Source organism: Pimephales promelas, chromosome 1, assembly GCF_988280905.1.
Source record: "Pimephales promelas chromosome 1, fPimPro1.hap1.1, whole genome shotgun sequence".
Classification (NCBI taxonomy): domain Eukaryota; kingdom Metazoa; phylum Chordata; class Actinopteri; order Cypriniformes; family Leuciscidae; genus Pimephales; species Pimephales promelas.
This window is the reverse complement of record NC_142769.1, coordinates 21,249,495-21,271,542: the sequence shown is the minus strand read 5'-3', so window position 1 is coordinate 21,271,542 and position 22,048 is coordinate 21,249,495. Positions and strand designations below refer to the sequence as shown.

The 22,048-nt window shown below is 43.0% G+C and overlaps 1 protein-coding gene across 2 annotated transcripts; it reads left to right on the top strand.

The window, feature by feature from the left end:
• The first annotated feature begins 87 nt into the window (after window positions 1-87).
• Window positions 88-21,574, top strand: gc2 (guanylyl cyclase 2). 2 transcript variants are annotated; one of them, XM_039668835.2, is made up of 20 exons: window positions 88-155; window positions 1,312-2,169; window positions 3,434-3,738; window positions 3,815-4,163; window positions 4,251-4,335; window positions 4,434-4,530; window positions 4,614-4,739; window positions 5,905-5,985; window positions 6,115-6,291; window positions 6,901-7,057; window positions 7,143-7,292; window positions 7,582-7,730; window positions 8,597-8,760; window positions 8,902-9,094; window positions 9,260-9,434; window positions 9,521-9,619; window positions 17,023-17,117; window positions 18,227-18,312; window positions 18,392-18,480; window positions 19,998-20,124. In XM_039668835.2, the coding sequence occupies exons 2-19, from the start codon at window positions 1,416-1,418 to the stop codon at window positions 18,477-18,479; spliced, it is 3,330 nt and encodes a 1,109-aa protein (XP_039524769.2). In that variant the 5' UTR covers window positions 88-155; window positions 1,312-1,415; the 3' UTR covers window position 18,480; window positions 19,998-20,124. The 2 variants fall into 2 exon arrangements, with proteins under 2 accessions (XP_039524769.2, XP_039524767.2); XM_039668833.2 differs by lacking the exon at window positions 18,392-18,480 and having other exon boundaries at window positions 19,998-21,574.
• Window positions 21,575-22,048: the final 474 nt, after the last annotated feature.

Sequence of the window (22,048 nt, the reverse complement as noted above, 5' to 3'; positions counted from 1 at the left end):
TTCAGACCACATTTGGATTTATTTCTTGGCAGATTTGCAAATAACAAGAAATAATTGATCACACTGATTTTTGCATGGTTTAGTGTCTCCATCGAGAGGACTTGCAACAAGTTATGGAAATGAGCACCCAGACATCACTTTGCCAGTTAGAGTAGGTAAGTCAAATACAGTGATTAGTTAATTAGTTAAGTAATTGGTAATGCTAGACTGCGGTTTTTAATACTGACAACAATAACACTAAAATTGTATGTTTTAAAAGAGTTGCAAATCTAGATAACACATGTCATTGGTTGTTGTTTGTACTTGGTTTACTTGTCCATTTCTGCAATTCAGCTGTGATGGTCACAGTAAACTCAAGTAGCAGCACAGACATACTTAGATAATCACATTTAAAGTCCCGTAAGTTAGACGGCCTATAATGTAGGACATACAGTAATGGCTGTATTTTTGGGTGAACATGATAATAGTAATGTTTTATTTGGATAATGCTGAGGTGACCAGCCTAAGCATTACTAAATTATACTGTAGGCTACTCTTAACAGGATTTCAGCAATCCTCTCCCTTCAAATCCTAATGACCAGCACAAATGTATAGATTTAATCTTGCACTCTCAGAAAAAAAGGTACAAAAGCTGTCACTGGGGCTGTACCTTTTCAAAAGGTACACTTTTGTACCCAAAGGCTGCATATTGGCACCTTAGTGGTACATATTAGCGCCTAAAATGTACATATTAACATCTAAAATGTACATATTAGTACCTAAAATGTACATATTAGGACCTAAAATAGACATATTAGCTCCTGAAATGTACATATTAACACTAAAATGTACATATTAGCACCTAAAATGTACATATTAACACCTAAAATGTTCATATTAGCACCTAAAATGGACATATTAGCTCCTGAAATGTACATATTAACACTAAAAATGTACATATTAGCACCTAAAATTCACATATTAGCACCTAAAATGTACATATTAACACCTGAAATGTACATATTAGCACCTGAAACGTACTTATTAGCACCTAAAATGTACCTATGAACACTTAAAATGTACTAATTAGCACCTAAAATGTAGCCTACATATTAGCACCTAAAATGGACAAAAGTTTACCTTTTGAAAAGGTACAGCCCCAGTGATAGCTTTTGTACCTTTTTTTCTGAGAATGTGTGCACTTTCTTCATTAATGCATTTTTGCTGTTCTGAAAGCATTTTTACCACATACAATGCTAATTACTGCATATCATTTTCATTTGCAAACAGATTCATCAATTCTATCAGTTTACCTATGTTTGTTTTTCTTAGTTTGCTGTTGCTGATGGAATGATTGACATTAAGGGCATTTCTCATGTGACTCCACTCTACTGTGTGCCAACCTACCAACTGTGTGGCTGACCCGTTACTTTGCAATGCAACGGTCATCCAGTGCCTTTCACAGCTTACTTCCAGCATTGGCCACCAGAGGACTCCAGATTCCTGACCAAAGCCCCCATTTCTCTAATAATCATAAACATACCCATTTATGTTTCTGGCTACTGTGGTCCACTGTAAGCCTCCTGTGCCTCTTCCCGGCCACCTCTGCTGCCACTGTAAGGATTGGGGTGGTAGGGCCTTGGTCATGTGACCCCCTCTTCACCAAAGCCCAGCCCGGCGTGGCTGCGCGGTTAGCTGTGGAGCACATCAACAAGGACCCCTTCCTCTCACAGGGCATCAAGTTCGATTATGTCATCCTGGAGGAGGACTGTGAGACAGCTCAGTCTTTTGCCCATTTTCTTGGTTACTATAAACGTGCATCTGGGTTTATAGGTCCAGTTAACCCAGGCTACTGTGAAGCTGCCTCTCTCTTAGGCAAGAGTTGGAATAAGGCAGTGTTTTCCTGGTCTTGTATTGGAAATGAGCTGGATGATGCCCGCAGTCACCCTACGTTCGCCCGAACCATGCCCCTGCCCTCCCTTGTGCTGCTCAGCTTAATGCGCCACTTTAGTTGGGCACATGTTGGCATCATTTCATCAGCTGAGGATGTCTGGGTGGAGGCCGGTTTAAGGCTGGCCAATGCCCTGCGTGGTCATGGAATGCCTGTTGGCATTGTGGCATCTGTTCGTAATGACCACACCAGCATGCGTAAAACCCTGGTCAAGGTCAAGAAAGTGGCGGAGCTTCGTTGTGAGTTTAAAACACTGCTAATGTCAGATGATATTATGTACTGATAATGTATCTGCACTCATGTTAAACTGTAACAGTTACTAGCGTGTTTTGGACACACTAGTTCCATGCTATTCTATAATTTACACTCCAAATGAGTTTACTTCAAAACTTTGCTTTGCTACTGATACTTTCTCGGTATTTACACTACTTTTCAAAAGGTCAGTCGGTAAGATTTTTTTATGAATTTGGAAGAATTCTCTTATGCTCACCAAGGTGCCATTTATTTGATCAGAAATTCAGTAAAAACATCAATACTGTGAACATTGTAATACAAAAGTGTTCTATTTTTACATATTTTTAAATGTAATATATTCCAGTAATGGTAATGCTGAATTTTCAGCATCATTTCGCCAGTGTTCATTGCCACATTATCCTTCAGAAATCATTCCAATATCCTTATTTGCTGTTCAAGACACATTGAAAACATTTTTTTTTTCAGGATTCTTTGATGAATAGAAAGTTCAAAAGAACATTTTTTTATTGAAATAGAAATCTGTAACATTATAAATGTATATAATGCCACTTTTAATCAATCTAATGCATCTTTGCAGAATAAAAGTATCAATTTCTTTAAAAAAAAAAGAAAAAAAAAAGAATCTTACTGACCCTTAACTTTTGAATGGCTGTGGTGGTGAAGTCCAAATGTCTAAGACCACTAGTGATACAGTATGTCTATGACCACTAGTAATAAATGCTTCTATTTATTTATTTATTTATTGAATATAATTTGTTTAACTAAATTTGATTTAATCAATTATAGATTATAATTATAAAAATGAAGAGTTCAGATGCAAAAGCCTCTAAATGCCATTTGAAATTTTCTTCTAGAACGGTCATTTTTATCAAGCTTGTATATTTAAGTTCAGTAATTTCACTTAAATGACAATTAATAGGTAATCTTCATTGCCATTTAAGTGAAATTACTGAACTTAAATATACAAGCTTGATAAAAATGATCATTCTAGAAGAAAATTTCAAATGGCACTTAGAGGCTTTTGCATCTGAACTCTTCAAATATACCCTAAAAACAGTTTATCATAAAATTCTTTGGGGGAAAAACATATATTCAGTGTCATCTCAGACAGTTGGATCCCACTGTATGTAATATAATGATATAAAATAATATACAATAAGATATTACAAATGTTTGCTGATATGACTGTGTGATTTGCCACTGTGCTTTCTACCTGTTCTCTCATCTTCTCAATGCTTTTGTTTGCAGTGGTCATCCTCGTTATGCACTCGGTGTTGATTGGTGGAGAAGCCCAGAAGATGCTATTGGAGACAGCTCATGACATGCGGATGACCGACGGCTCGCTGGTGTTTATATCTTACGATACTCTCTTTTACAGTCTGCCCTACCATCAAATTACCCATCCAGCCCTGCGCTACAACAGCAAGCTGCTACGAGCCTACGATGCCGTGCTCACCATCACTATTGAGTCTCCAAAGGATCAGTCTTTCTACCAAGCTTTTGAAAAGGCCCAGGAGGAAGGAGAGCTGCCCAGGCACCTTAAACCACAGCAGGTACGACGATGCTTTATAATGGGGTGTTTATTGTTTTGAAAACTATGCTAATGGCTAATAGCTTCACATTCTACAGGTGTCCCCATTGTTTGGCACCATCTACTCCTCCATCGTGTTCATGGCTCATGCTGTGCAAAGTGTCAGGTCTTCCGGTCAATGGATGTCTGGGGGAAACATCGCCCAAAATGCCCGAAACCTGCAATTCAAAGGTGTTAACTTACAAGCAAACTCTTCTGACTTTGGCATGCTGGACTATGTGGTGCTGGACACAGATGGCTTCTCTTGGGAGTTGAAGCCTACATATCGTATAGAGATGCAGACAGATATGGTGCGCTTTCTGGGTCGGCCGATTCATTTTCCTAATGCGGGGCCACCGAAAACTGATTCCAGCTGCTGGTTTACACGTGGGATCATCTGCCGTGGAGGTGAGTGTGTACATGATACCGTGTTCACTAACACATCGAAATGCTTGCGTTTTATGTCATATGTAACAATCACCCTTTGTGTTACAGGTGTGAATATTTTCAATATAGTTTTAATCTTCCTGTCTGGTTTTCTGTTCTTCTTCTTCTCAATTGGCTGTTCTTACTGCATCAGGTAGGCCTAGTCATCAACAAATTATAACCTACGATTATCATAAAGTTTGTTTTCAGAGTGTGTAGACTGTTAAGAATATTTCTGAACTTTCTCTATAGGCGTAAAATTAATAAGATCCGACTGATGCGGGGGCCAAACAAAATTTTACTGACTTTAGATGACGTCACTTTCATTAACCCCTCCCTGAGCAATAAGGTCAGTAACACACACATGTGCACACAATACAAACAAACATTCACATGCTCTGATAATTAATAATTAATACCCCCAAAAAACAGAAGATGAGCTTGGATGACAGCAAGGCCAGTGACACGAGAATGAGCACTTCAGAGCGAAGCCTCAAGTCTCCATTCTCTACCCAATCGCCAGCCACCCATGAAAATTCAAATATCGTCATTTTTGAGGTAAAAGAACAACTCAATAAGTTATCCAAAATGGCTGATTTTCCTGCTTACTTTAAAATGAGTTCAAGATTGAGTGTTGATTTTCAACCTAAATATCCCTCCCCAGTTCACATAGACCATTTATGAAAACATCATTAGAAAGTGTAATGGTTACGATCGATGTTGTAACCATTAACCGTGACCACCCACATTTACGTATCAATGTAATTTCAGTATTCTGCTGCTTGAACAACCTTGTTGAACAACAGTGTGAACTACACCACCATTTAAAAGTTTAGGGTCAGTAAAATGATTTAAAAAATAAATTAATACATTTTTTATTTTCAGCAAGGGTGCATTCAATTGTTTAATAGTGACAGTAAAGTCATTTACATTGTTACAAAAGATGATAATATTAAAGAAATGCTACTTGTGCACCAGCATATTGATTCAGAATGATTTCTGAAGGATCATGTGACACAGAAGACTGGAGAAAATTCAGCTTTGCCATCATAAGAAAAAAATAAATTTTAGAATATATAGAAATAGAATTAAAAAAAAACGTAACGACCCCAAAGTTTTGAACAACATTATACATGGAGATTAGTCTCAAAACAGGTCATTTACATTTAGAAATCTTAAAAATTTAAAACAGCATTTTTAAGGGCCAGATGAATGGTGAAAAATGGTTGTGTAAAACTTGATTATGACTTCATGTTTAAGTAGACTTCATAGAAAAAATTGTGGAAAACTTGTTAGTCTTCTTTATAAAACGGTTAGTTCGAATCCATGATTCTGATTGGTCAAGAGCTGTGCTTTATTCACGATAAAACACGGCTATGACCGCTTCACCCTACGGTTTTACTGATCGCTGCGCAACACTGCGGTTCCTATGTTGTTTTTATTTGAGCTTTCATGCATTTTACACATTTGAATGTTGTTGCTGTTCACGCTCGGGGACTATTTTTTCTAGCGGAAGGAGGGCTTTTAGTGATTTTACTTCAAGAAAGTTGCACTAAATTTTTTTTACTTTAATATTTTGTGGCAACCGTTTTATAAAAGCAATAAGGTACTCGAGCCAAGAAGGGGTTCTGTTACTTATTCACGATACAGCACAGCCTCTCGTACCTTATTGCTTACATAATGTATACTGTTTTGAACATTTACAATGTTTTTAATTTGGCAGGGTGATTGGGCATGGCTGAAACGGCTTCCGTATGGAAACTTCCGGAGCATCACTCCTAATACCAGTGATGTTTTTGAACTGGTTGGTTTTGCTACTGATTTTACATAGTCAAGCTTTAGGTGTAGTACTCATTGTGTTGGTAGAACCACATTCTGTGTTCTCTGTTATTGATTATTACAAGTAATCATACAATTGTTCTTTATACTCCAGATGAAAGATTTGAGGCACGAGAATATTAACACCTTTCTGGGCTTCTTCCACGACTGCGGAGTGTTTGCCATAGTAACAGAGTACTGTTCGCGTGGCAGCTTGGAAGATCTGTTGGTCAATGACGATGTCAAACTGGACTGGATGTTCAAGTCCTCTCTCATTCTGGACCTCATCAAGGTACTCTTACTAAGAATGTGATTAGTTGAATTTTGTCATTAAGATTGCATTGTAAAATACTGTATATCAACATTGAAATAAAGCAAGCATACATACTTCTTAATTTATTCCTAAATTATGTCACAAAAAGAGACAATGAATTATAATATGAACATTATTTATATATATATATATATATATAGTATATTTAAAACTTGACACACAAAAGTATGCATGTTATGTAACTGCAAATTAATTTATGTAACAAGAATTGTACACAGTAGAGCGGTGTACTGTATCTCAGCTGGTGGGTCGTGAGCTAAAAGTCCGTCGTGGAGTGTCCAGTCAAAGAAATTTTTTTTTTCTGAATCAAGACTTTTATTTTGAAAGACATGCATGAAAGCTGTTGACTCTTCTGTCATACTCAGTTTAAGTAAAGTGTGCCTGAGAAAAACGGATTGTCCTGATTCAGTATCTGTGGTCAGATGACGTAGTCAGGCTATATGTCAGTGTCATTATTCTAATGTTATTTTGGTAACGCTCTACTGTGTACAATTTTTGTTACATAAATTAATTTGCAGTTACATAACATGCATACTTGTGTGTGTGTTTATCTTGACTGGTATGCAGGGTATGAAATACCTACACCATAGGAACATTTGTCATGGAAGGCTTAAATCCAGGAACTGTGTGGTTGATGGGCGTTTTGTGCTCAAAATCACAGACTATGGCTACAATGAGGTGTTGGAATCTCAAAAGTTTCCTTATGTTGAACCGCCAGCTGAAGGTGAGTCTTTTCTTATCATTTCTATGCATTTCCATATTCTTTTTCTTCTTCATAGCATGCAAATGTATTTTTTTAACCCCAATAGACCTGCTGTGGACCTCCCCTGAGATACTGAGAGGGTCCCACCCTGGTTTGTACGGCACTCACCAAGGTGATGTGTACAGTTTCTCAATCATCATGCAAGAGGTGGTTATGCGAGGGCCTCCGTTCTGTATGCTGGAGCAGTCTTGTGATGGTAAGGTCACATGACCCCATCTATACCAGAGAGTGACATAGACACAAATATGATGATCCCCTTTCAGGGGCCCCTTTCCTTAAATATAAAACCTGCTGATATTGTAAGCAAATTTCTGATTTGTAAGCAAAAACATTTGCTTAGAAATGATTTAACACTGTATTAATGAACAAGTTATATTGTATCTGTACTGTAACTATTATTCGAATATATTGCTAGATTGTAGCGTAAACAAGTTATTATAGTTATTTTACAATGTGTAAGTCTTTAATATATCCGGATAATATAGAAATCATCCAGAAGGTCCGGAAGCCTCCTCCAGTTTGCCGGCCCATCGTGTCTGCAGACCATGCTCCAATGGAGTGTATTCAACTTATGAAGAATTGCTGGAACGAACAGCCAGAGAAAAGACCCTCATTTGAAGAAATCTTTGACCAGGTGAACATCAGCAACTCTGCCAAACCTTCACCGTAAAGTCACATGATATTATTCCTGTTCTCTCATAGAAATCAATAGTTCTGTAAAAAAAAATAAATCCAGCTAAAAACCAGCAGCAGTGGTTGCCAGAAATTCGATGTACAAAAAATGCTTCTAGTTCGGCTTGGATATTCTACAACTAATCATATATTTCATTAAGTGAAATAATGTCAATACTCTAACTTACTTACCATATTCTCTTTTTTTTTTACCTTTACTGACAACCACCATAGGTATACGGGTGGTAAAATAGAATCCATCATAAGTGGTCTGTCAATAAAAATACCCATACAACAGGGTAACACATAACACTAAAAGAAGCACATAAACATTAACTATTACACAAAATAACCCTATAATGTACATTATTTATAACAAAAATGAAAAGAAACATCATTATTTAAATACAATGTAATCATATACTGTATGTAATGTCACGTAGGAACTTCTGGGAATATCCTTTTGTTTTCCACTGAAAAATTAGATGGTAATTCACAGTTTTTACTTCCAAAAACGATAGATTTGACAGTATTTTACAGTAAAATCACATATGATGCAATATTCAACATTTTACATATAAGTTACCTTCTAGTAACAGTTTTTAACTTTTGTATTTTTACTGTAAAATTACAAAAAAAAAAATAATAATAATTACAGAACAATAATTAAAGGTTATAAGATTTAAACAGAGATTACTGACATTGGTCCCCGAATAACTACAATGCAATGGAGACGAATAGCAGGATGCTGTAGTAAGCTGTTTGGGTCACTTTAGAGCTCAGTATTCTTATATTATCTTTCTCTGTATCCCTCTTATCTCTCTACAGTTCAAGAATGTTAATAAAGGGAAAAAGACCAACATCATAGACTCCATGTTGCGAATGTTGGAGCAATATTCCTCCAACCTGGAGGAGTTGATCAGGGAAAGAACAGAGGAGCTGGAAATAGAGAAACAAAAGACTGAGAAACTCCTCACACAAATGTTGCCTCCGTAAGCGACCCATACACAGTCACAGTAATGACTTTACCATCACACTAAGAAATAATTAGGGAACCACTTTCCTTCCCTTAGTTGAGTAAAACTTGTGCAGTTTTAAAGTGTCTTTTGTTCTCGTTACTTAATCCTCTGTAGGTCAGTGGCAGAGGCTCTGAAGCTGGGCACTACAGTTGAACCCGAGCATTTTGACAGTGTCAGTCTCTATTTTAGTGATATTGTTGGCTTCACCACAATCTCAGCCAACAGTGAGCCTATTGAGGTGGTTGACCTCCTCAATGACCTTTACACAACATTTGACGCTGTAATCGGCAATCATGATGTCTATAAGGTAACTTGCATTTATTAAATAGCTTCTTTTATTGTTTAATCACTGTATAAGCAAATGTGTTTGCTTCCACAGTGATTTCCTTTGTTTTGTTGTAACCATGTAACATTGTTGTCATGAATATCGTAATCTTTCAATTTACTATGTCTCTGTCTCCATTGCGTGCAGGTGGAGACCATCGGTGATGCATACATGGTGGCATCAGGTGTGCCCGTGCCCAATGGAAACCGACATGCAGCCGAGATTGCAAACATGGCCCTGGACATCCTGAGTGCTGTTGGTACCTTCAAAATGAGGCATATGCCTGATGTCCCGGTCCGCATCCGAATAGGACTTCACTCAGGTCAGGCCGGTCCATGCCATTTGGTTTAAGATGAAATGCAAAACATGTTGAACATTTAATTTATGTTATGTATGCTTTCTTGTTAGGTCCCTGTGTGGCTGGTGTAGTGGGTTTGACCATGCCGCGGTACTGTCTGTTCGGGGACACGGTTACCACTGCATCTAGAATGGAGTCTACTGGATTGCGTAAGCATGTGACCCTTAGACTGTTTCTAATTGAATGCAAAGGTCGGACTTGCGTTCTCGTAGTGGCCTGACTTTCCAGGCTACCTTAAAACAACGAGCTTGGAAGGACACAAGGACACAAAACGCATCTTTGTGAGAATTGAGATGCGTTGTGAGCTTGTTGATCATCTGACCGTTCAGCACATATAAGGCAGTGGGACTGCACCATCCAATGCAAAATGAATAAAACATAACATCACAGATGTCATAACTTATTAAATTATGTACTTACATTATTGTTATTGTTGGACATATTTTTATTTTACATTAGTAAGTGTAATGAGTATGTACTGTATATTTAATGTTATGCTTTGTCAACTTTAAGACTCTTTAAAATATGCCAATTAAAAAGTACTAAAGGGTCTCTCTAGGTATTTATAACTTTATTAAAATGATGCCAGATAAAACGACAAATGTTTACTTTCACGAGCCATCACGTATTTGTGAGCTGTCAGTGGGAATCTCTTAAAGGGATACTTCAGGATTTAGCATTAAGCTTTGTATTAGTAGAAAACCTGTGGTATTTTCAAATTACCATGCTTTTCACCCTGAGACGAGAGATTAATGTATTTTTTGTCTGAAAAAAAAAACTCATTTTGCGTCATCAAAGGATCAAATGATGTTTTGGCCAGAGGCTAAAGACTACAGTCAGTAGTAGGGGCTGTCCCGTTTTCCACCCGCCCATAGAGGGTGGGATCTCACTCACAGAATTTACACATAGTGTCAGCCATATTTTTTTTGGAAGCTAAGCTAGCAGGCTCTTGTTCTGTGAAGAAAGCTGAGTAGTAAGGGTTCCCGTCCTCTTTTTCAGACCGTCGATGTCTGTGATTTAGCTTTTGCTTTCTGCAGTCGCCATTCATTGTTTACATGCACATCTTTTGTTTCAGTCTGAACTGAATTCATTCCGATTGGTGAATCTGAATGTAGTGTTTACACGAACACTAAACAAGTAATCGGTTCTGTGCATTTTAACCTTGCTAAGAAAATTCCCGCTCCTCTGTGAGAGATCCGAGACCGGTGCGTCTCACGGGTGTCACTCATCGGTCATCACGCCACCGGCCTCGCCCTGTTCTCCACACGGCCCTCAGTCTCGTCCTGCTCGCCTCAGTAAACATAATGAATTGTGACTGGAGAACGCAAAAGCCGAATCCCGGACATTTTGGGCGATCTTGAAACATGTTTTCGGGCAGATCCACATCACGCTCTGTTACCGGTAGGCGTGGCCTCCTAGGGCATCGAAGCAAATGCATTCTGGGAGTTGTTGTCTTTCATCCACATAAGCCAAAAATACATTTTCTGGCTTTTCTCTAGAAAGCTCCAAATTCAAAAATAATTTCACATTTCTTCTACATAAATGACCCATTTTAAATACACATTCATCTTTCCAGAGGTGAAGTATCCCTTTAAGTAAGAACCATTAGAACCGGCTTCCAAACGTCATCCGCCCACAATGACTTCTTGGATCTTTAACAGTTTGATTCTCTTAAGTCTGCACTCAAAGCATCCTCGATATCAAGAAAACATCTGGGTACTTACATGCATTCTCTGTTCTTGCATTCTTGAGTATTGGAATTGAACTTAAAATAGTCATAAAATAAAGACATAAAATAGTCCATGTGACTACAGTGATTGAATGGCCTCTGGATGGGCAGACGTGGCGTGAACGGCCTCTGGATCGGCACACGTGGCGTGAACGGCCTCTGGATCGGCTCACGTGGCGTGAACGGCCTCTGGATCGGCAGACGTGGCGTGAACGGTCTCTGGCTCGGCTCACGTGGCGTGAACGGTCTCTGGATGGGCAGACGTGGCGTGAACGGTCTCTGGATCGGCAGACGTGGCGTGAACGGCCTCCGGATGGGCAGACGTGGCGTGAACCGCCTCCGGATGGGCAGACGTGGCGTGAACGGCCTCCGGATCAGCAGACGTGGCGTGAACGGCCTCCGGATCGGCAGACGTGGCGTGAACATTCTCCGGATCGGCAGACGTGGCATGAACGACGTCTGGATCGGCAGACGTGGCGTGAACATTCTCCGGATCGGCAGACGTGGCGTGAACGGCCTCTGGATCGGCAGACGTGGCGTGAACGGCCTCTGGATCGGCAGACGTGGCGTGAACGGCCTCTGGATCGGCAGACGTGGCGTGAACGGTCTCTGAATGGGCAGACGTGGTGTGAACGGCCTCTGGATCGGCAGACGTGGCGTGAACGGTCTCCGAATGGGCAGACGTGGCGTGAACGGCCTCTGGATCGGCAGACGTGGCATGAACGGCCTCCGGATGGGCAGACGTGGCGTGAACGGCCTCCGGATCGGCAGACGTGGCGTGAACGGCCTCCGGATGGGCAGACGTGGCGTGAACGGTCTCTGGATCGGCAGACGTGGCGTGAACGGCCTCCGGATGGGCAGACGTGGCGTGAACGGCCTCCGGATGGGCAGACGTGGCGTGAACGGCCTCCGGATCGGCAGACGTGGCGTGAACGACGTCTGGATCAGCAGACGTGGCGTGAACATTCTCCGGATCGGCAGACGTGGCGTGAACGATGTCTGGATCGGCAGACGTGGCGTGAACATTCTCCGGATCGGCAGACGTGGCGTGAACGGCCTCTGGATCGGCAGACGTGGCGTGAACGGCCTCTGGATCGGCAGACGTGGCGTGAACGGCCTCTGGATGGGCAGACATCGGCAGACGTGGCGTGAACGGCCTCTGGATCGGCAGACGTGGCGTGAACGGCCTCTGGATCGGCAGACGTGGCGTGAACGGCCTCTGGATGGGCAGACATCGGCAGACGTGGCGTGAACGGCCTCTGGATCGGCAGACGTGGCGTGAACGGCCTCTGGATCGGCAGACGTGGCGTGAACGGCCTCTGGATCGGCAGACGTGGCGTGAACGGCCTCTGGATCGACAGACGTGGCGTGAACGGCCTCTGGATCGGCAGACGTGGCGTGAACGGCCTCTGGATTGGCAGACGTGGCGTGAACGGTCTCTGGATCGGCAGACGTGGCGTGAACGGCCTCTGGATCGGCAGACGTGGCGTGAACGGCCTCTGGATCGGCAGACGTGGCGTGAACGGCCTCTGGATCGGCACACGTGGCGTGAACGGCCTCTGGATCGGCACACGTGGCGTGAACGGCCTCTGGATCGGCACACGTGGCGTGAACGGCCTCTGGATCGGCACACGTGGCGTGAACGGCCTCTGGATGGGCAGACGTGGCGTGAACGGCCTCTGGATCGGCAGACGTGGCGTGAACGGCCTCTGGATGGGCAGACATCGGCAGACGTGGCGTGAACGGCCTCTGGATCGGCAGACATCGGCAGACGTGGCGTGAACGGCCTCTGGATCGGCAGACGTGGCGTGAACGGTCTCTGGATCGGCAGACGTGGCGTGAACGGCCTCTGGATAGGCAGACGTGCCGTGAACGGCCTCTGGATCGGCAGACGTGCCGTGAACGGCCTCTGGATCGGCAGACGTGCCGTGAACGGCCTCTGGATCGGCAGACGTGGAGTGAACGGCCTCTGGATAGGCAGACGTGCCGTGAACGGCCTCTGGATGGGCAGACGTGACGTGAACGGTCTCTGGATCGGCAGACGTGGCGTGAACGGCCTCTGGATGGGCAGACGTGGCATGAACGGCCTCTGGATGGGCAGACGTGGCGTGAACGGCCTCCGGATCGGCAGACGTGGCGTGAACGACGTCTGGATCGGCAGACGTGGCGTGAACATTCTCCGGATCGGCAGACGTGGCGTGAACGGCCTCTGGATCGGCAGACGTGGCGTGAACGGCCTCTGGATCGGCAGACGTGGCGTGAACGGCCTCTGGATCGGCAGACGTGGCGTGAACGGCCTCTGGATCGGCAGACGTGGCGTGAACGGTCTCTGGATCGGCAGACGTGGCGTGAACGGCCTCTGGATCGGCAGACGTGGCGTGAACGGTCTCTGGATCGGCAGACGTGGCGTGAACGGCCTCTGGATCGGCAGACGTGGCGTGAACGGCCTCTGGATCGGCAGACGTGGCGTGAACGGCCTCTGGATCGGCAGACGTGGCGTGAACGGCCTCTGGATGGGCAGACATCGGCAGACGTGGCGTGAACGGCCTCTGGATCGGCACACGTGGCGTGAACGGCCTCTGGATCGGCAGACGTGGCGTGAACGGCCTCTGGATGGGCAGACGTGGCGTGAACGGCCTCTGGATCGGCAGACGTGGCGTGAACGGCCTCTGGATGGGCAGACATCGGCAGACGTGGCGTGAACGGCCTCTGGATCGGCAGACATCGGCAGACGTGGCGTGAACGGCCTCTGGATCGGCACACGTGGCGTGAACGGCCTCTGGATCGGCAGACGTGGCGTGAACGGCCTCTGGATCGGCAGACGTGGCGTGAACGGTCTCTGGATCGGCAGACGTGGCGTGAACGGTCTCTGGATCGGCAGACGTGGCGTGAACGGCCTCTGGATAGGCAGACGTGCCGTGAACGGCCTCTGGATCGGCAGACGTGCCGTGAACGGTCTCTGGATCGGCAGACGTGGCGTGAACGGTCTCTGGATCGGCAGACGTGGCGTGAACGGCCTCTGGATAGGCAGACGTGCCGTGAACGGCCTCTGGATGGGCAGACGTGACGTGAACGGTCTCTGGATCGGCAGACGTGGCGTGAACGGCCTCTGGATGGGCAGACGTGGCATGAACGGCCTCTGGATGGGCAGACGTGGCGTGAACGGCCTCCGGATCGGCAGACGTGGCGTGAACGACGTCTGGATCGGCAGACGTGGCGTGAACATTCTCCGGATCGGCAGACGTGGCGTGAACGATGTCTGGATCGGCAGACGTGGCGTGAACATTCTCCGGATCGGCAGACGTGGCGTGAACGGCCTCTGGATCGGCAGACGTGGCGTGAACGGCCTCTGGATCGGCAGACGTGGCGTGAACGGCCTCTGGATCGGCAGACGTGGCGTGAACGGCCTCTGGATCGGCAGACGTGGCGTGAACGGCCTCTGGATCGGCAGACGTGGCGTGAACGGTCTCTGGATCGGCAGACGTGGCGTGAACGGCCTCTGGATCGGCAGACGTGGCGTGAACGGTCTCTGGATCGGCAGACGCGGCGTGAACGGCCTCTGGATCGGCAGACGTGGCGTGAACGGCCTCTGGATCGGCAGACGTGGCGTGAACGGCCTCTGGATGGGCAGACATCGGCAGACGTGGCGTGAACGGCCTCTGGATCGGCACACGTGGCGTGAACGGCCTCTGGATCGGCAGACGTGGCGTGAACGGCCTCTGGATGGGCAGACGTGGCGTGAACGGCCTCTGGATCGGCAGACGTGGCGTGAACGGCCTCTGGATGGGCAGACGTGGCATGAACGGCCTCTGGATGGGCAGACGTGGCGTGAACGGCCTCCGGATCGGCAGACGTGGCGTGAACGACGTCTGGATCGGCAGACGTGGCGTGAACATTCTCCGGATCGGCAGACGTGGCGTGAACATTCTCCGGATCGGCAGACGTGGCGTGAACGGCCTCTGGATCGGCAGACGTGGCGTGAACGGCCTCTGGATCGGCAGACGTGGCGTGAACGGCCTCTGGATCGGCAGACGTGGCGTGAACGGCCTCTGGATCGGCAGACGTGGCGTGAACGGTCTCTGGATCGGCAGACGTGGCGTGAACGGCCTCTGGATCGGCAGACGTGGCGTGAACGGTCTCTGGATCGGCAGACGTGGCGTGAACGGCCTCTGGATCGGCAGACGTGGCGTGAACGGCCTCTGGATCGGCAGACGTGGCGTGAACGGCCTCTGGATGGGCAGACATCGGCAGACGTGGCGTGAACGGCCTCTGGATCGGCACACGTGGCGTGAACGGCCTCTGGATCGGCAGACGTGGCGTGAACGGCCTCTGGATGGGCAGACGTGGCGTGAACGGCCTCTGGATCGGCAGACGTGGCGTGAACGGCCTCTGGATGGGCAGACATCGGCAGACGTGGCGTGAACGGCCTCTGGATCGGCAGACATCGGCAGACGTGGCGTGAACGGCCTCTGGATCGGCACACGTGGCGTGAACGGCCTCTGGATCGGCAGACGTGGCGTGAACGGCCTCTGGATCGGCAGACGTGGCGTGAACGGTCTCTGGATCGGCAGACGTGGCGTGAACGGTCTCTGGATCGGCAGACGTGGCGTGAACGGCCTCTGGATAGGCAGACGTGCCGTGAACGGCCTCTGGATCGGCAGACGTGCCGTGAACGGTCTCTGGATCGGCAGACGTGGCGTGAACGGTCTCTGGATCGGCAGACGTGGCGTGAACGGCCTCTGGATAGGCAGACGTGCCGTGAACGGCCTCTGGATGGGCAGACGTGACGTGAACGGTCTCTGGATCGGCAGACGTGGCGTGAACGGCCTCTGGATGGGCAGACGTGGCATGAATGGCCTCTGGATGGGCAGACGTGGCGTGAACGGCCACTCTGGATCAGGTCACTCAGAGATGGTTTTCAGGATGACAGCGGGCTGTTCGGGGATGTCCTCCAGGACGACAGCAGGCTGCTTGGTGACGATCTCGGAGACTACCACGGGCTGCTTGGGGACGGCATCTGGGTGTTTAGGGGTGGTGGACACTGTCCTCCTTTTCCTTTTCTGGTGATGAGGTGGTGAAATTAGGCTTTCCACCTCTTCAGCCTGATAGTTGGCTACCATGGTCTCCTCAGTCCTATGAGCAGTCATGGAAAAATAATAAAATAATGACTTCAGAGGCCCTGTACTGCTGGATCCATTCATGGTGGATTCCTTCTCTTACGACGCACACACAAAAAGTTGGGATGCAAGTGCAGTATTTATTTGGGGCAATCCAAAATCTTAATCAGCCAGGCAAAAGTTCAAAATCTATATAAAGCTGTCAAAAACAAGGAACAGGAACTCGACATTAAACAAGAAATCCACAATGAATACAGAAACAGACAAGGTATAAATAGCCAGGTGCAAATGATGAGAGTGGGAACAGCTGTGAGCAATGATCAGTAAGTGACAGAACAGGATGATGGGAAATGCAGTTCCAGATAAGGTGGTAACGGTTGGGGGAAGAGACCTCTAGTGGTGACCCAGGGAAACACAACCCAGACACTGTGACACTTACAGGTTTGGAATTTTAATTTTTGGGTAAAATAACCTTTCAAAAACACATATTTAGAAATAGCCTTAGTTTCACCATAAACAATTCAGATTCTGTATTTCAAAGATCAATCATGTGTCTCATTACATTGAAGTGATTAAAATTATTAACATCTCTAATCAAGAAAATTCATTGTCATCAATAGTTTGCTTTTGCCGGGCAAGGAAATTGTTCTTAAAGTTCTTAAAATAAAATAAAATAAAAAAACACTTAAAGTTTGTGTATTTGCAGCGTACAGAATCCATGTCCATTCCAGTACAGTGAAGATCCTGATGGAGCTGAAATTGGGGTACAAAGTAGAGCTGAGAGCCAGAACGGAACTCAAGGTGAATTCATGTGTAGGACAAACCAAAACATTACATATAATTTGTCTCACAATTACTTGTTTATACACTACTAGTGTACTTGGGGTCAGTTTTAAAAAAAAGAAATCCATCTTTTTTTAGGACACATTCAGTTACAAAATATTTTTATATTAAATAAATCCTGTTCTTTTGAATCTCGCAGCACCACAACTGTTTTTAACATTGATTAGAAATGTTTCTTGAGTATCAAATCAGCATATTGAAGAATCCTGTGACACTCAAGATTGGAGTAATTCAGCTTTGCCATCACAGGAATAAATTACATTTGAAAATATATTGAAATAGAAAATAGCTATTTTAAATTGTGAAAATATTTCACAGTATTTTTGTTTTTACTGTGCTTTTAATCCAATAACTGCAGCCTTATTGAGCACAAGAGACTTCTTCTTCTTCAAGAAAATCTTACTAACCCAAAACTTTTGAATGGTAATGTGTTATGGTGCATTACATGCTACAATGGTTCGGTGATGGTAAAACCGTGTAAATATCAAGCGTAGTGTCAGTTCTGGCAGGTCTTGTTAGTCAAGCTCGCATCAGCTGACTTTGAGCTGATCCACGTCTACCTATAGGAATACGAAGCCTATCACTGTGTACATATATAAGCTCCTCAGTATTATAAGCAGCTATCACATTTCTCAGGACGTAATTACCCTCCTCCATCCCCAGCTCCTCCTCACGCCCATTCAGCATTTGGCATTCTGATTCCTCTTGAATCAGAATAAATTCTCAAAATTTGTTGTATTTTAAAATCTTGAATTGATAAAATTATAGCGCCCTAGCGCCCTCTATTGGCCAGCCGCCCCTGGCTAATTGTCAGTCGAATTTGACGATAATAGTCCTGACAGAAATGTAGTTGTTGTAAATCAGGCATGAATTAAATTATGCATTTTTTCCAAAATGGCAGCTGTATGGTATAATGTGCCAGTAACTAATTGGTTTGTCTCCAAATGCAGTAAATTCTCTCACTTTTCTCGCCATCCAACAAGTAAAAATAATTCTTGAATGCTCCAGTTGATGGGTTTAGATCGACTTCGGTCATCTGAATGGATTGGATTTTCTGTTTTCCACAGGGCAAGGGCATAGAAGAAACCTACTGGCTCATCGGGAGGGACAACTTCACCAAACCGCTCCCTACGCCGCCTGTACTCAAGTCAGGGTAAGCGGAGGCCTTTCCGTGGCCTGTGTCCTGCAGTCTGTGTGTGTCTTCTGTTTATTTTCTCCAATGTATTTTTCAGGCAAATGGCTCATGGCTTGCAGATGGAGGAGATAGCCGCATACAAGAAGCGGAAAGCAGAAGCACAGCTTGCAAAGAAGAAAAACTGAGGTAATGTTATGCATGGAGAATGTATAACATTACTCAATGTGGCACAGGGAGTTGAGGGAGGTGGGGAGGATGAAAAGACGGGGGGTAAAGAGTCACTGTGGGAAGCTATTGCCAATTTTTCCCATTTTGGTTGGGTTCATTCTCCAATCATACACAAGACTCAGTTCTTCTACTTTCAAGTAATGTTTCTCAGATGATTCTACTTTATGCTTTATCTTTCCACTATTTCAATTTTTTTCTGTTCAGTTCTGCAATTGTCAGTTTATACATTTGTAGATGAAGTTTTTTAATGTAAAATATACTTTTAATGTAGTAGATTTTTACCAAAGTAACCCTTAAATCAAAATGAAATTGTCTGTGTGTGTGATTTGGTGATGTCATCATTTCTGGTAACTTTGTACACCCGCATAGATATTTTTGGTCTTAAAGATTTGTGCCTAGCCTAAGATAGTGATTATTAAAGCTCTCTCCTTCCAGATTGGATGGCACTCTTCAGATATGGATAGCCGGCTTTTCAAAATGGATCGTTGTCTATGTTTGGCATGCTCTTATGTTTGTTTGTGTGTTCTGTCATGCTCTGAATGTCTTGTTTGTTCTCAGTGTTTCATGTAGTATGTTTTAACAGACCAAAACAAAGTACTGTATATTCACAAGTTTACAGTGCTTTTCCAAGGGATAATTTTTTTGTTGTTGTTGCATTGTTGTTAATTTGTTAACTAATGTAGATAATCATAGTCCCCCTGTAGTCAATCCTTTTATCACTTACAACTCATCTTTGATCAATAATACTTATTTAGTATAATAATACTCAATAAGACATATTTTAAGGTTTTTTCCTTGGAAAAAAAATCTTCACAATCTTCAAAAAAATCTTTCCTTGAACGTCAGAAACACCAGCGATTTCTTTGGTTCACTGCAGTTTTAAGGAGAAAATACTCAGTAATAGTGTTGACTTATGACTTTGCACATGGTTTGTCATAAAGCATTAAAAACACTATATATAATAATATATTAATTAATATATTATTAATAATATATATAATAATAACTATATATACTAATATATATATATATATATATATATATGAAGAGTTCAGATGCAAAAGCCTCTAAATGCCATTTGAAATTTTCTTCTTTAATGATGATTTTTATCAAACTTGTATATTTAAGTTCAGTAATTTCACTTAAATAACAATTAATCGGTAATTATCATTGCCATTTAAGCGAAATTACTGAACTTAAATATACAAGCTTGATAAAAATTATCATTCTAGAAGAAAATTTCAAATGGCACTTAGAGGCTTTTGCATCTGAACTCTTCATATATATATACTGTGTATAACAGATATATAACAGTTAAATGAAGTTGATATTAATGTATTCTTAACTATACTTTAATCTTTCTAATGTTTTTGTGGAACAAATGTTTTTGACAGACAGTCAGAAATATGTGATGTCATTTTGTGTTGTATTAGATACTCTAAAGTGTGATCCTTCTTTGTTTTTCTATGTTACAGAGGTGAATCCAGAGATTTTAAAGTGATGCTTAAGAAGGCAGTGAAGAAGATCTCCACTGTGCGTCAGGTTGCTCAGCTCACCCTAGCCGATGAGGGCAATGTCTTGATCCATCATCACTGACGACCTTTTACCTTTGCCTTTTTGAACCCACACCTGTACTGAGAATGAAATGGAATGGGAAGAAATGGAGAACAAGTTAAAAGAGCACCACAACATTATATTTTTGTTTTTCTGTTTTTCACTCAAAAGCACCTAATGAAGCAAGCTTGAGTGTACAGTTTACTGAACAGGGACTTCTCTTAGTTATGGTAGAATCGAGCGTCAGACTTTTTGGTTAAACCAGTGCCCGAAGTAGGATGGGTCGCACTACATTTTATTATACTATACTATATCTGTAGCGTACCCTCACTTTTTCTTGTGTACCGGAACTTATCCTATGTTTACTGTGACTGCAGTTCCAACCATTGTGAGTACATGCACTTTTTTTCTCTCACTCGAACATTAGAACATTTGCTTTGAAGAAGTTTTCAACATATCGAACCATATTGAACCTAATAGCTGTTCACCGTCTCATAAGATATACACCTTTCATTTGGAGTCTTGGTGGTTCACCTGACTTAACATGTACACCTGTAGGAAATACAAGATACTTTTCTGTTCCATTTCTCTATTCTATACAACCTTTCTAAAATGAACCAAAGTCTCACAAGAAGCTAAATGTACCCTGTGGTAATCCACCACTCGGTGAGAGAATGGCGTCAGGTCCAGCTCAAAGACTTAACACATAACAAATCAATTCAAACCATTCACTTATGCACTCACCCCCCCCCCTTAGAAAACATGTCTGTGACTGAAGAAAATAGTAAACATAGTATTGAGATAAACTAGACACATAATTGTGCTACCAGTATTAATATGGTGCACATGTCCCTGTGATGATTTGATATTATAATTTTAGATAGTGTAAGTGTTCAAGTGTTCCTAGTGGCAATTTAAATGATATGATTTTTTTTCTACATAGATGCATAATCTATAATAATAGGATAACCATGAAAACCAGTTGAGACAGAATATCAAAATATGTATTACAATGCATGAATCCATATTGTGGTTTTAAAAGCAGGTTTTAAAAGCAGTTTTAAATTAGTGTATGTATACTGCTAAAAAGTTTTGTGTTGATGAGATTTTTTTATGAATAAAATAGTGATATTAAGTAATATTATTACAATTTAAATAACTGTTTTCTGTTTTAAAAAATTGTCTTCAGTGTCACATGATCCTTCAGAAATCATTTTAATATGCTGATATGCTGCTCAAGGAATACTTATTATAATTAATGTTGAAACCAGTTGTGATGCTTCATATTTTTTAGGAAATATTTTATTTTCACTTTTCTTTGATGAATATAATGTTAAAAACTGAATTTATTTGAAATGGAATAATAGTATACATATTGTTTTTTTTTTTTGACCCCAAACTTTTGAATGGTAGTGTATTTGTGTGTAGACAAATATGACTATTTTATATAAAAAAAAGAAATAAATTCCCCATGTACTGTAAAAATAAAAATAATATCTGAAAACATCAGGTGTCATTTGTTTAAAAATCAGCTATAGTTTAATTCTGATTGTGCTTATGTGTGTGTAATGTCTTGAAATACTTTGCAGTCACACTGGTTAAAGAAATACAGTATAACAGTGCCCTCTTGTTATGATGACAGTAAACGCAGCAGATGGCGACCTACATTATCATGCCCTATGTGGATTATCCAGTACTGACACTACATAAGACTGCAGAGCCACCAGGTCACCCCTAACCAGATTACCTTTTTTCAAAACCTGTTCAAAAATCTCACAGCAAGATTACCCAATACTTTAGATAGTGATTTTAATAAGTATTAACTGTTTCTTCTTACTATCTCAGTGTAATTGCCATTTGTCTTTGGATAGCTGTTTTTTAAATCAGTCTAAAATTTATATTTTCAAAACTACATATTGGTATTTCAGAAGTCACACTGTGCTTGAGGCATCAAGGTGTATGGGAAAACAAT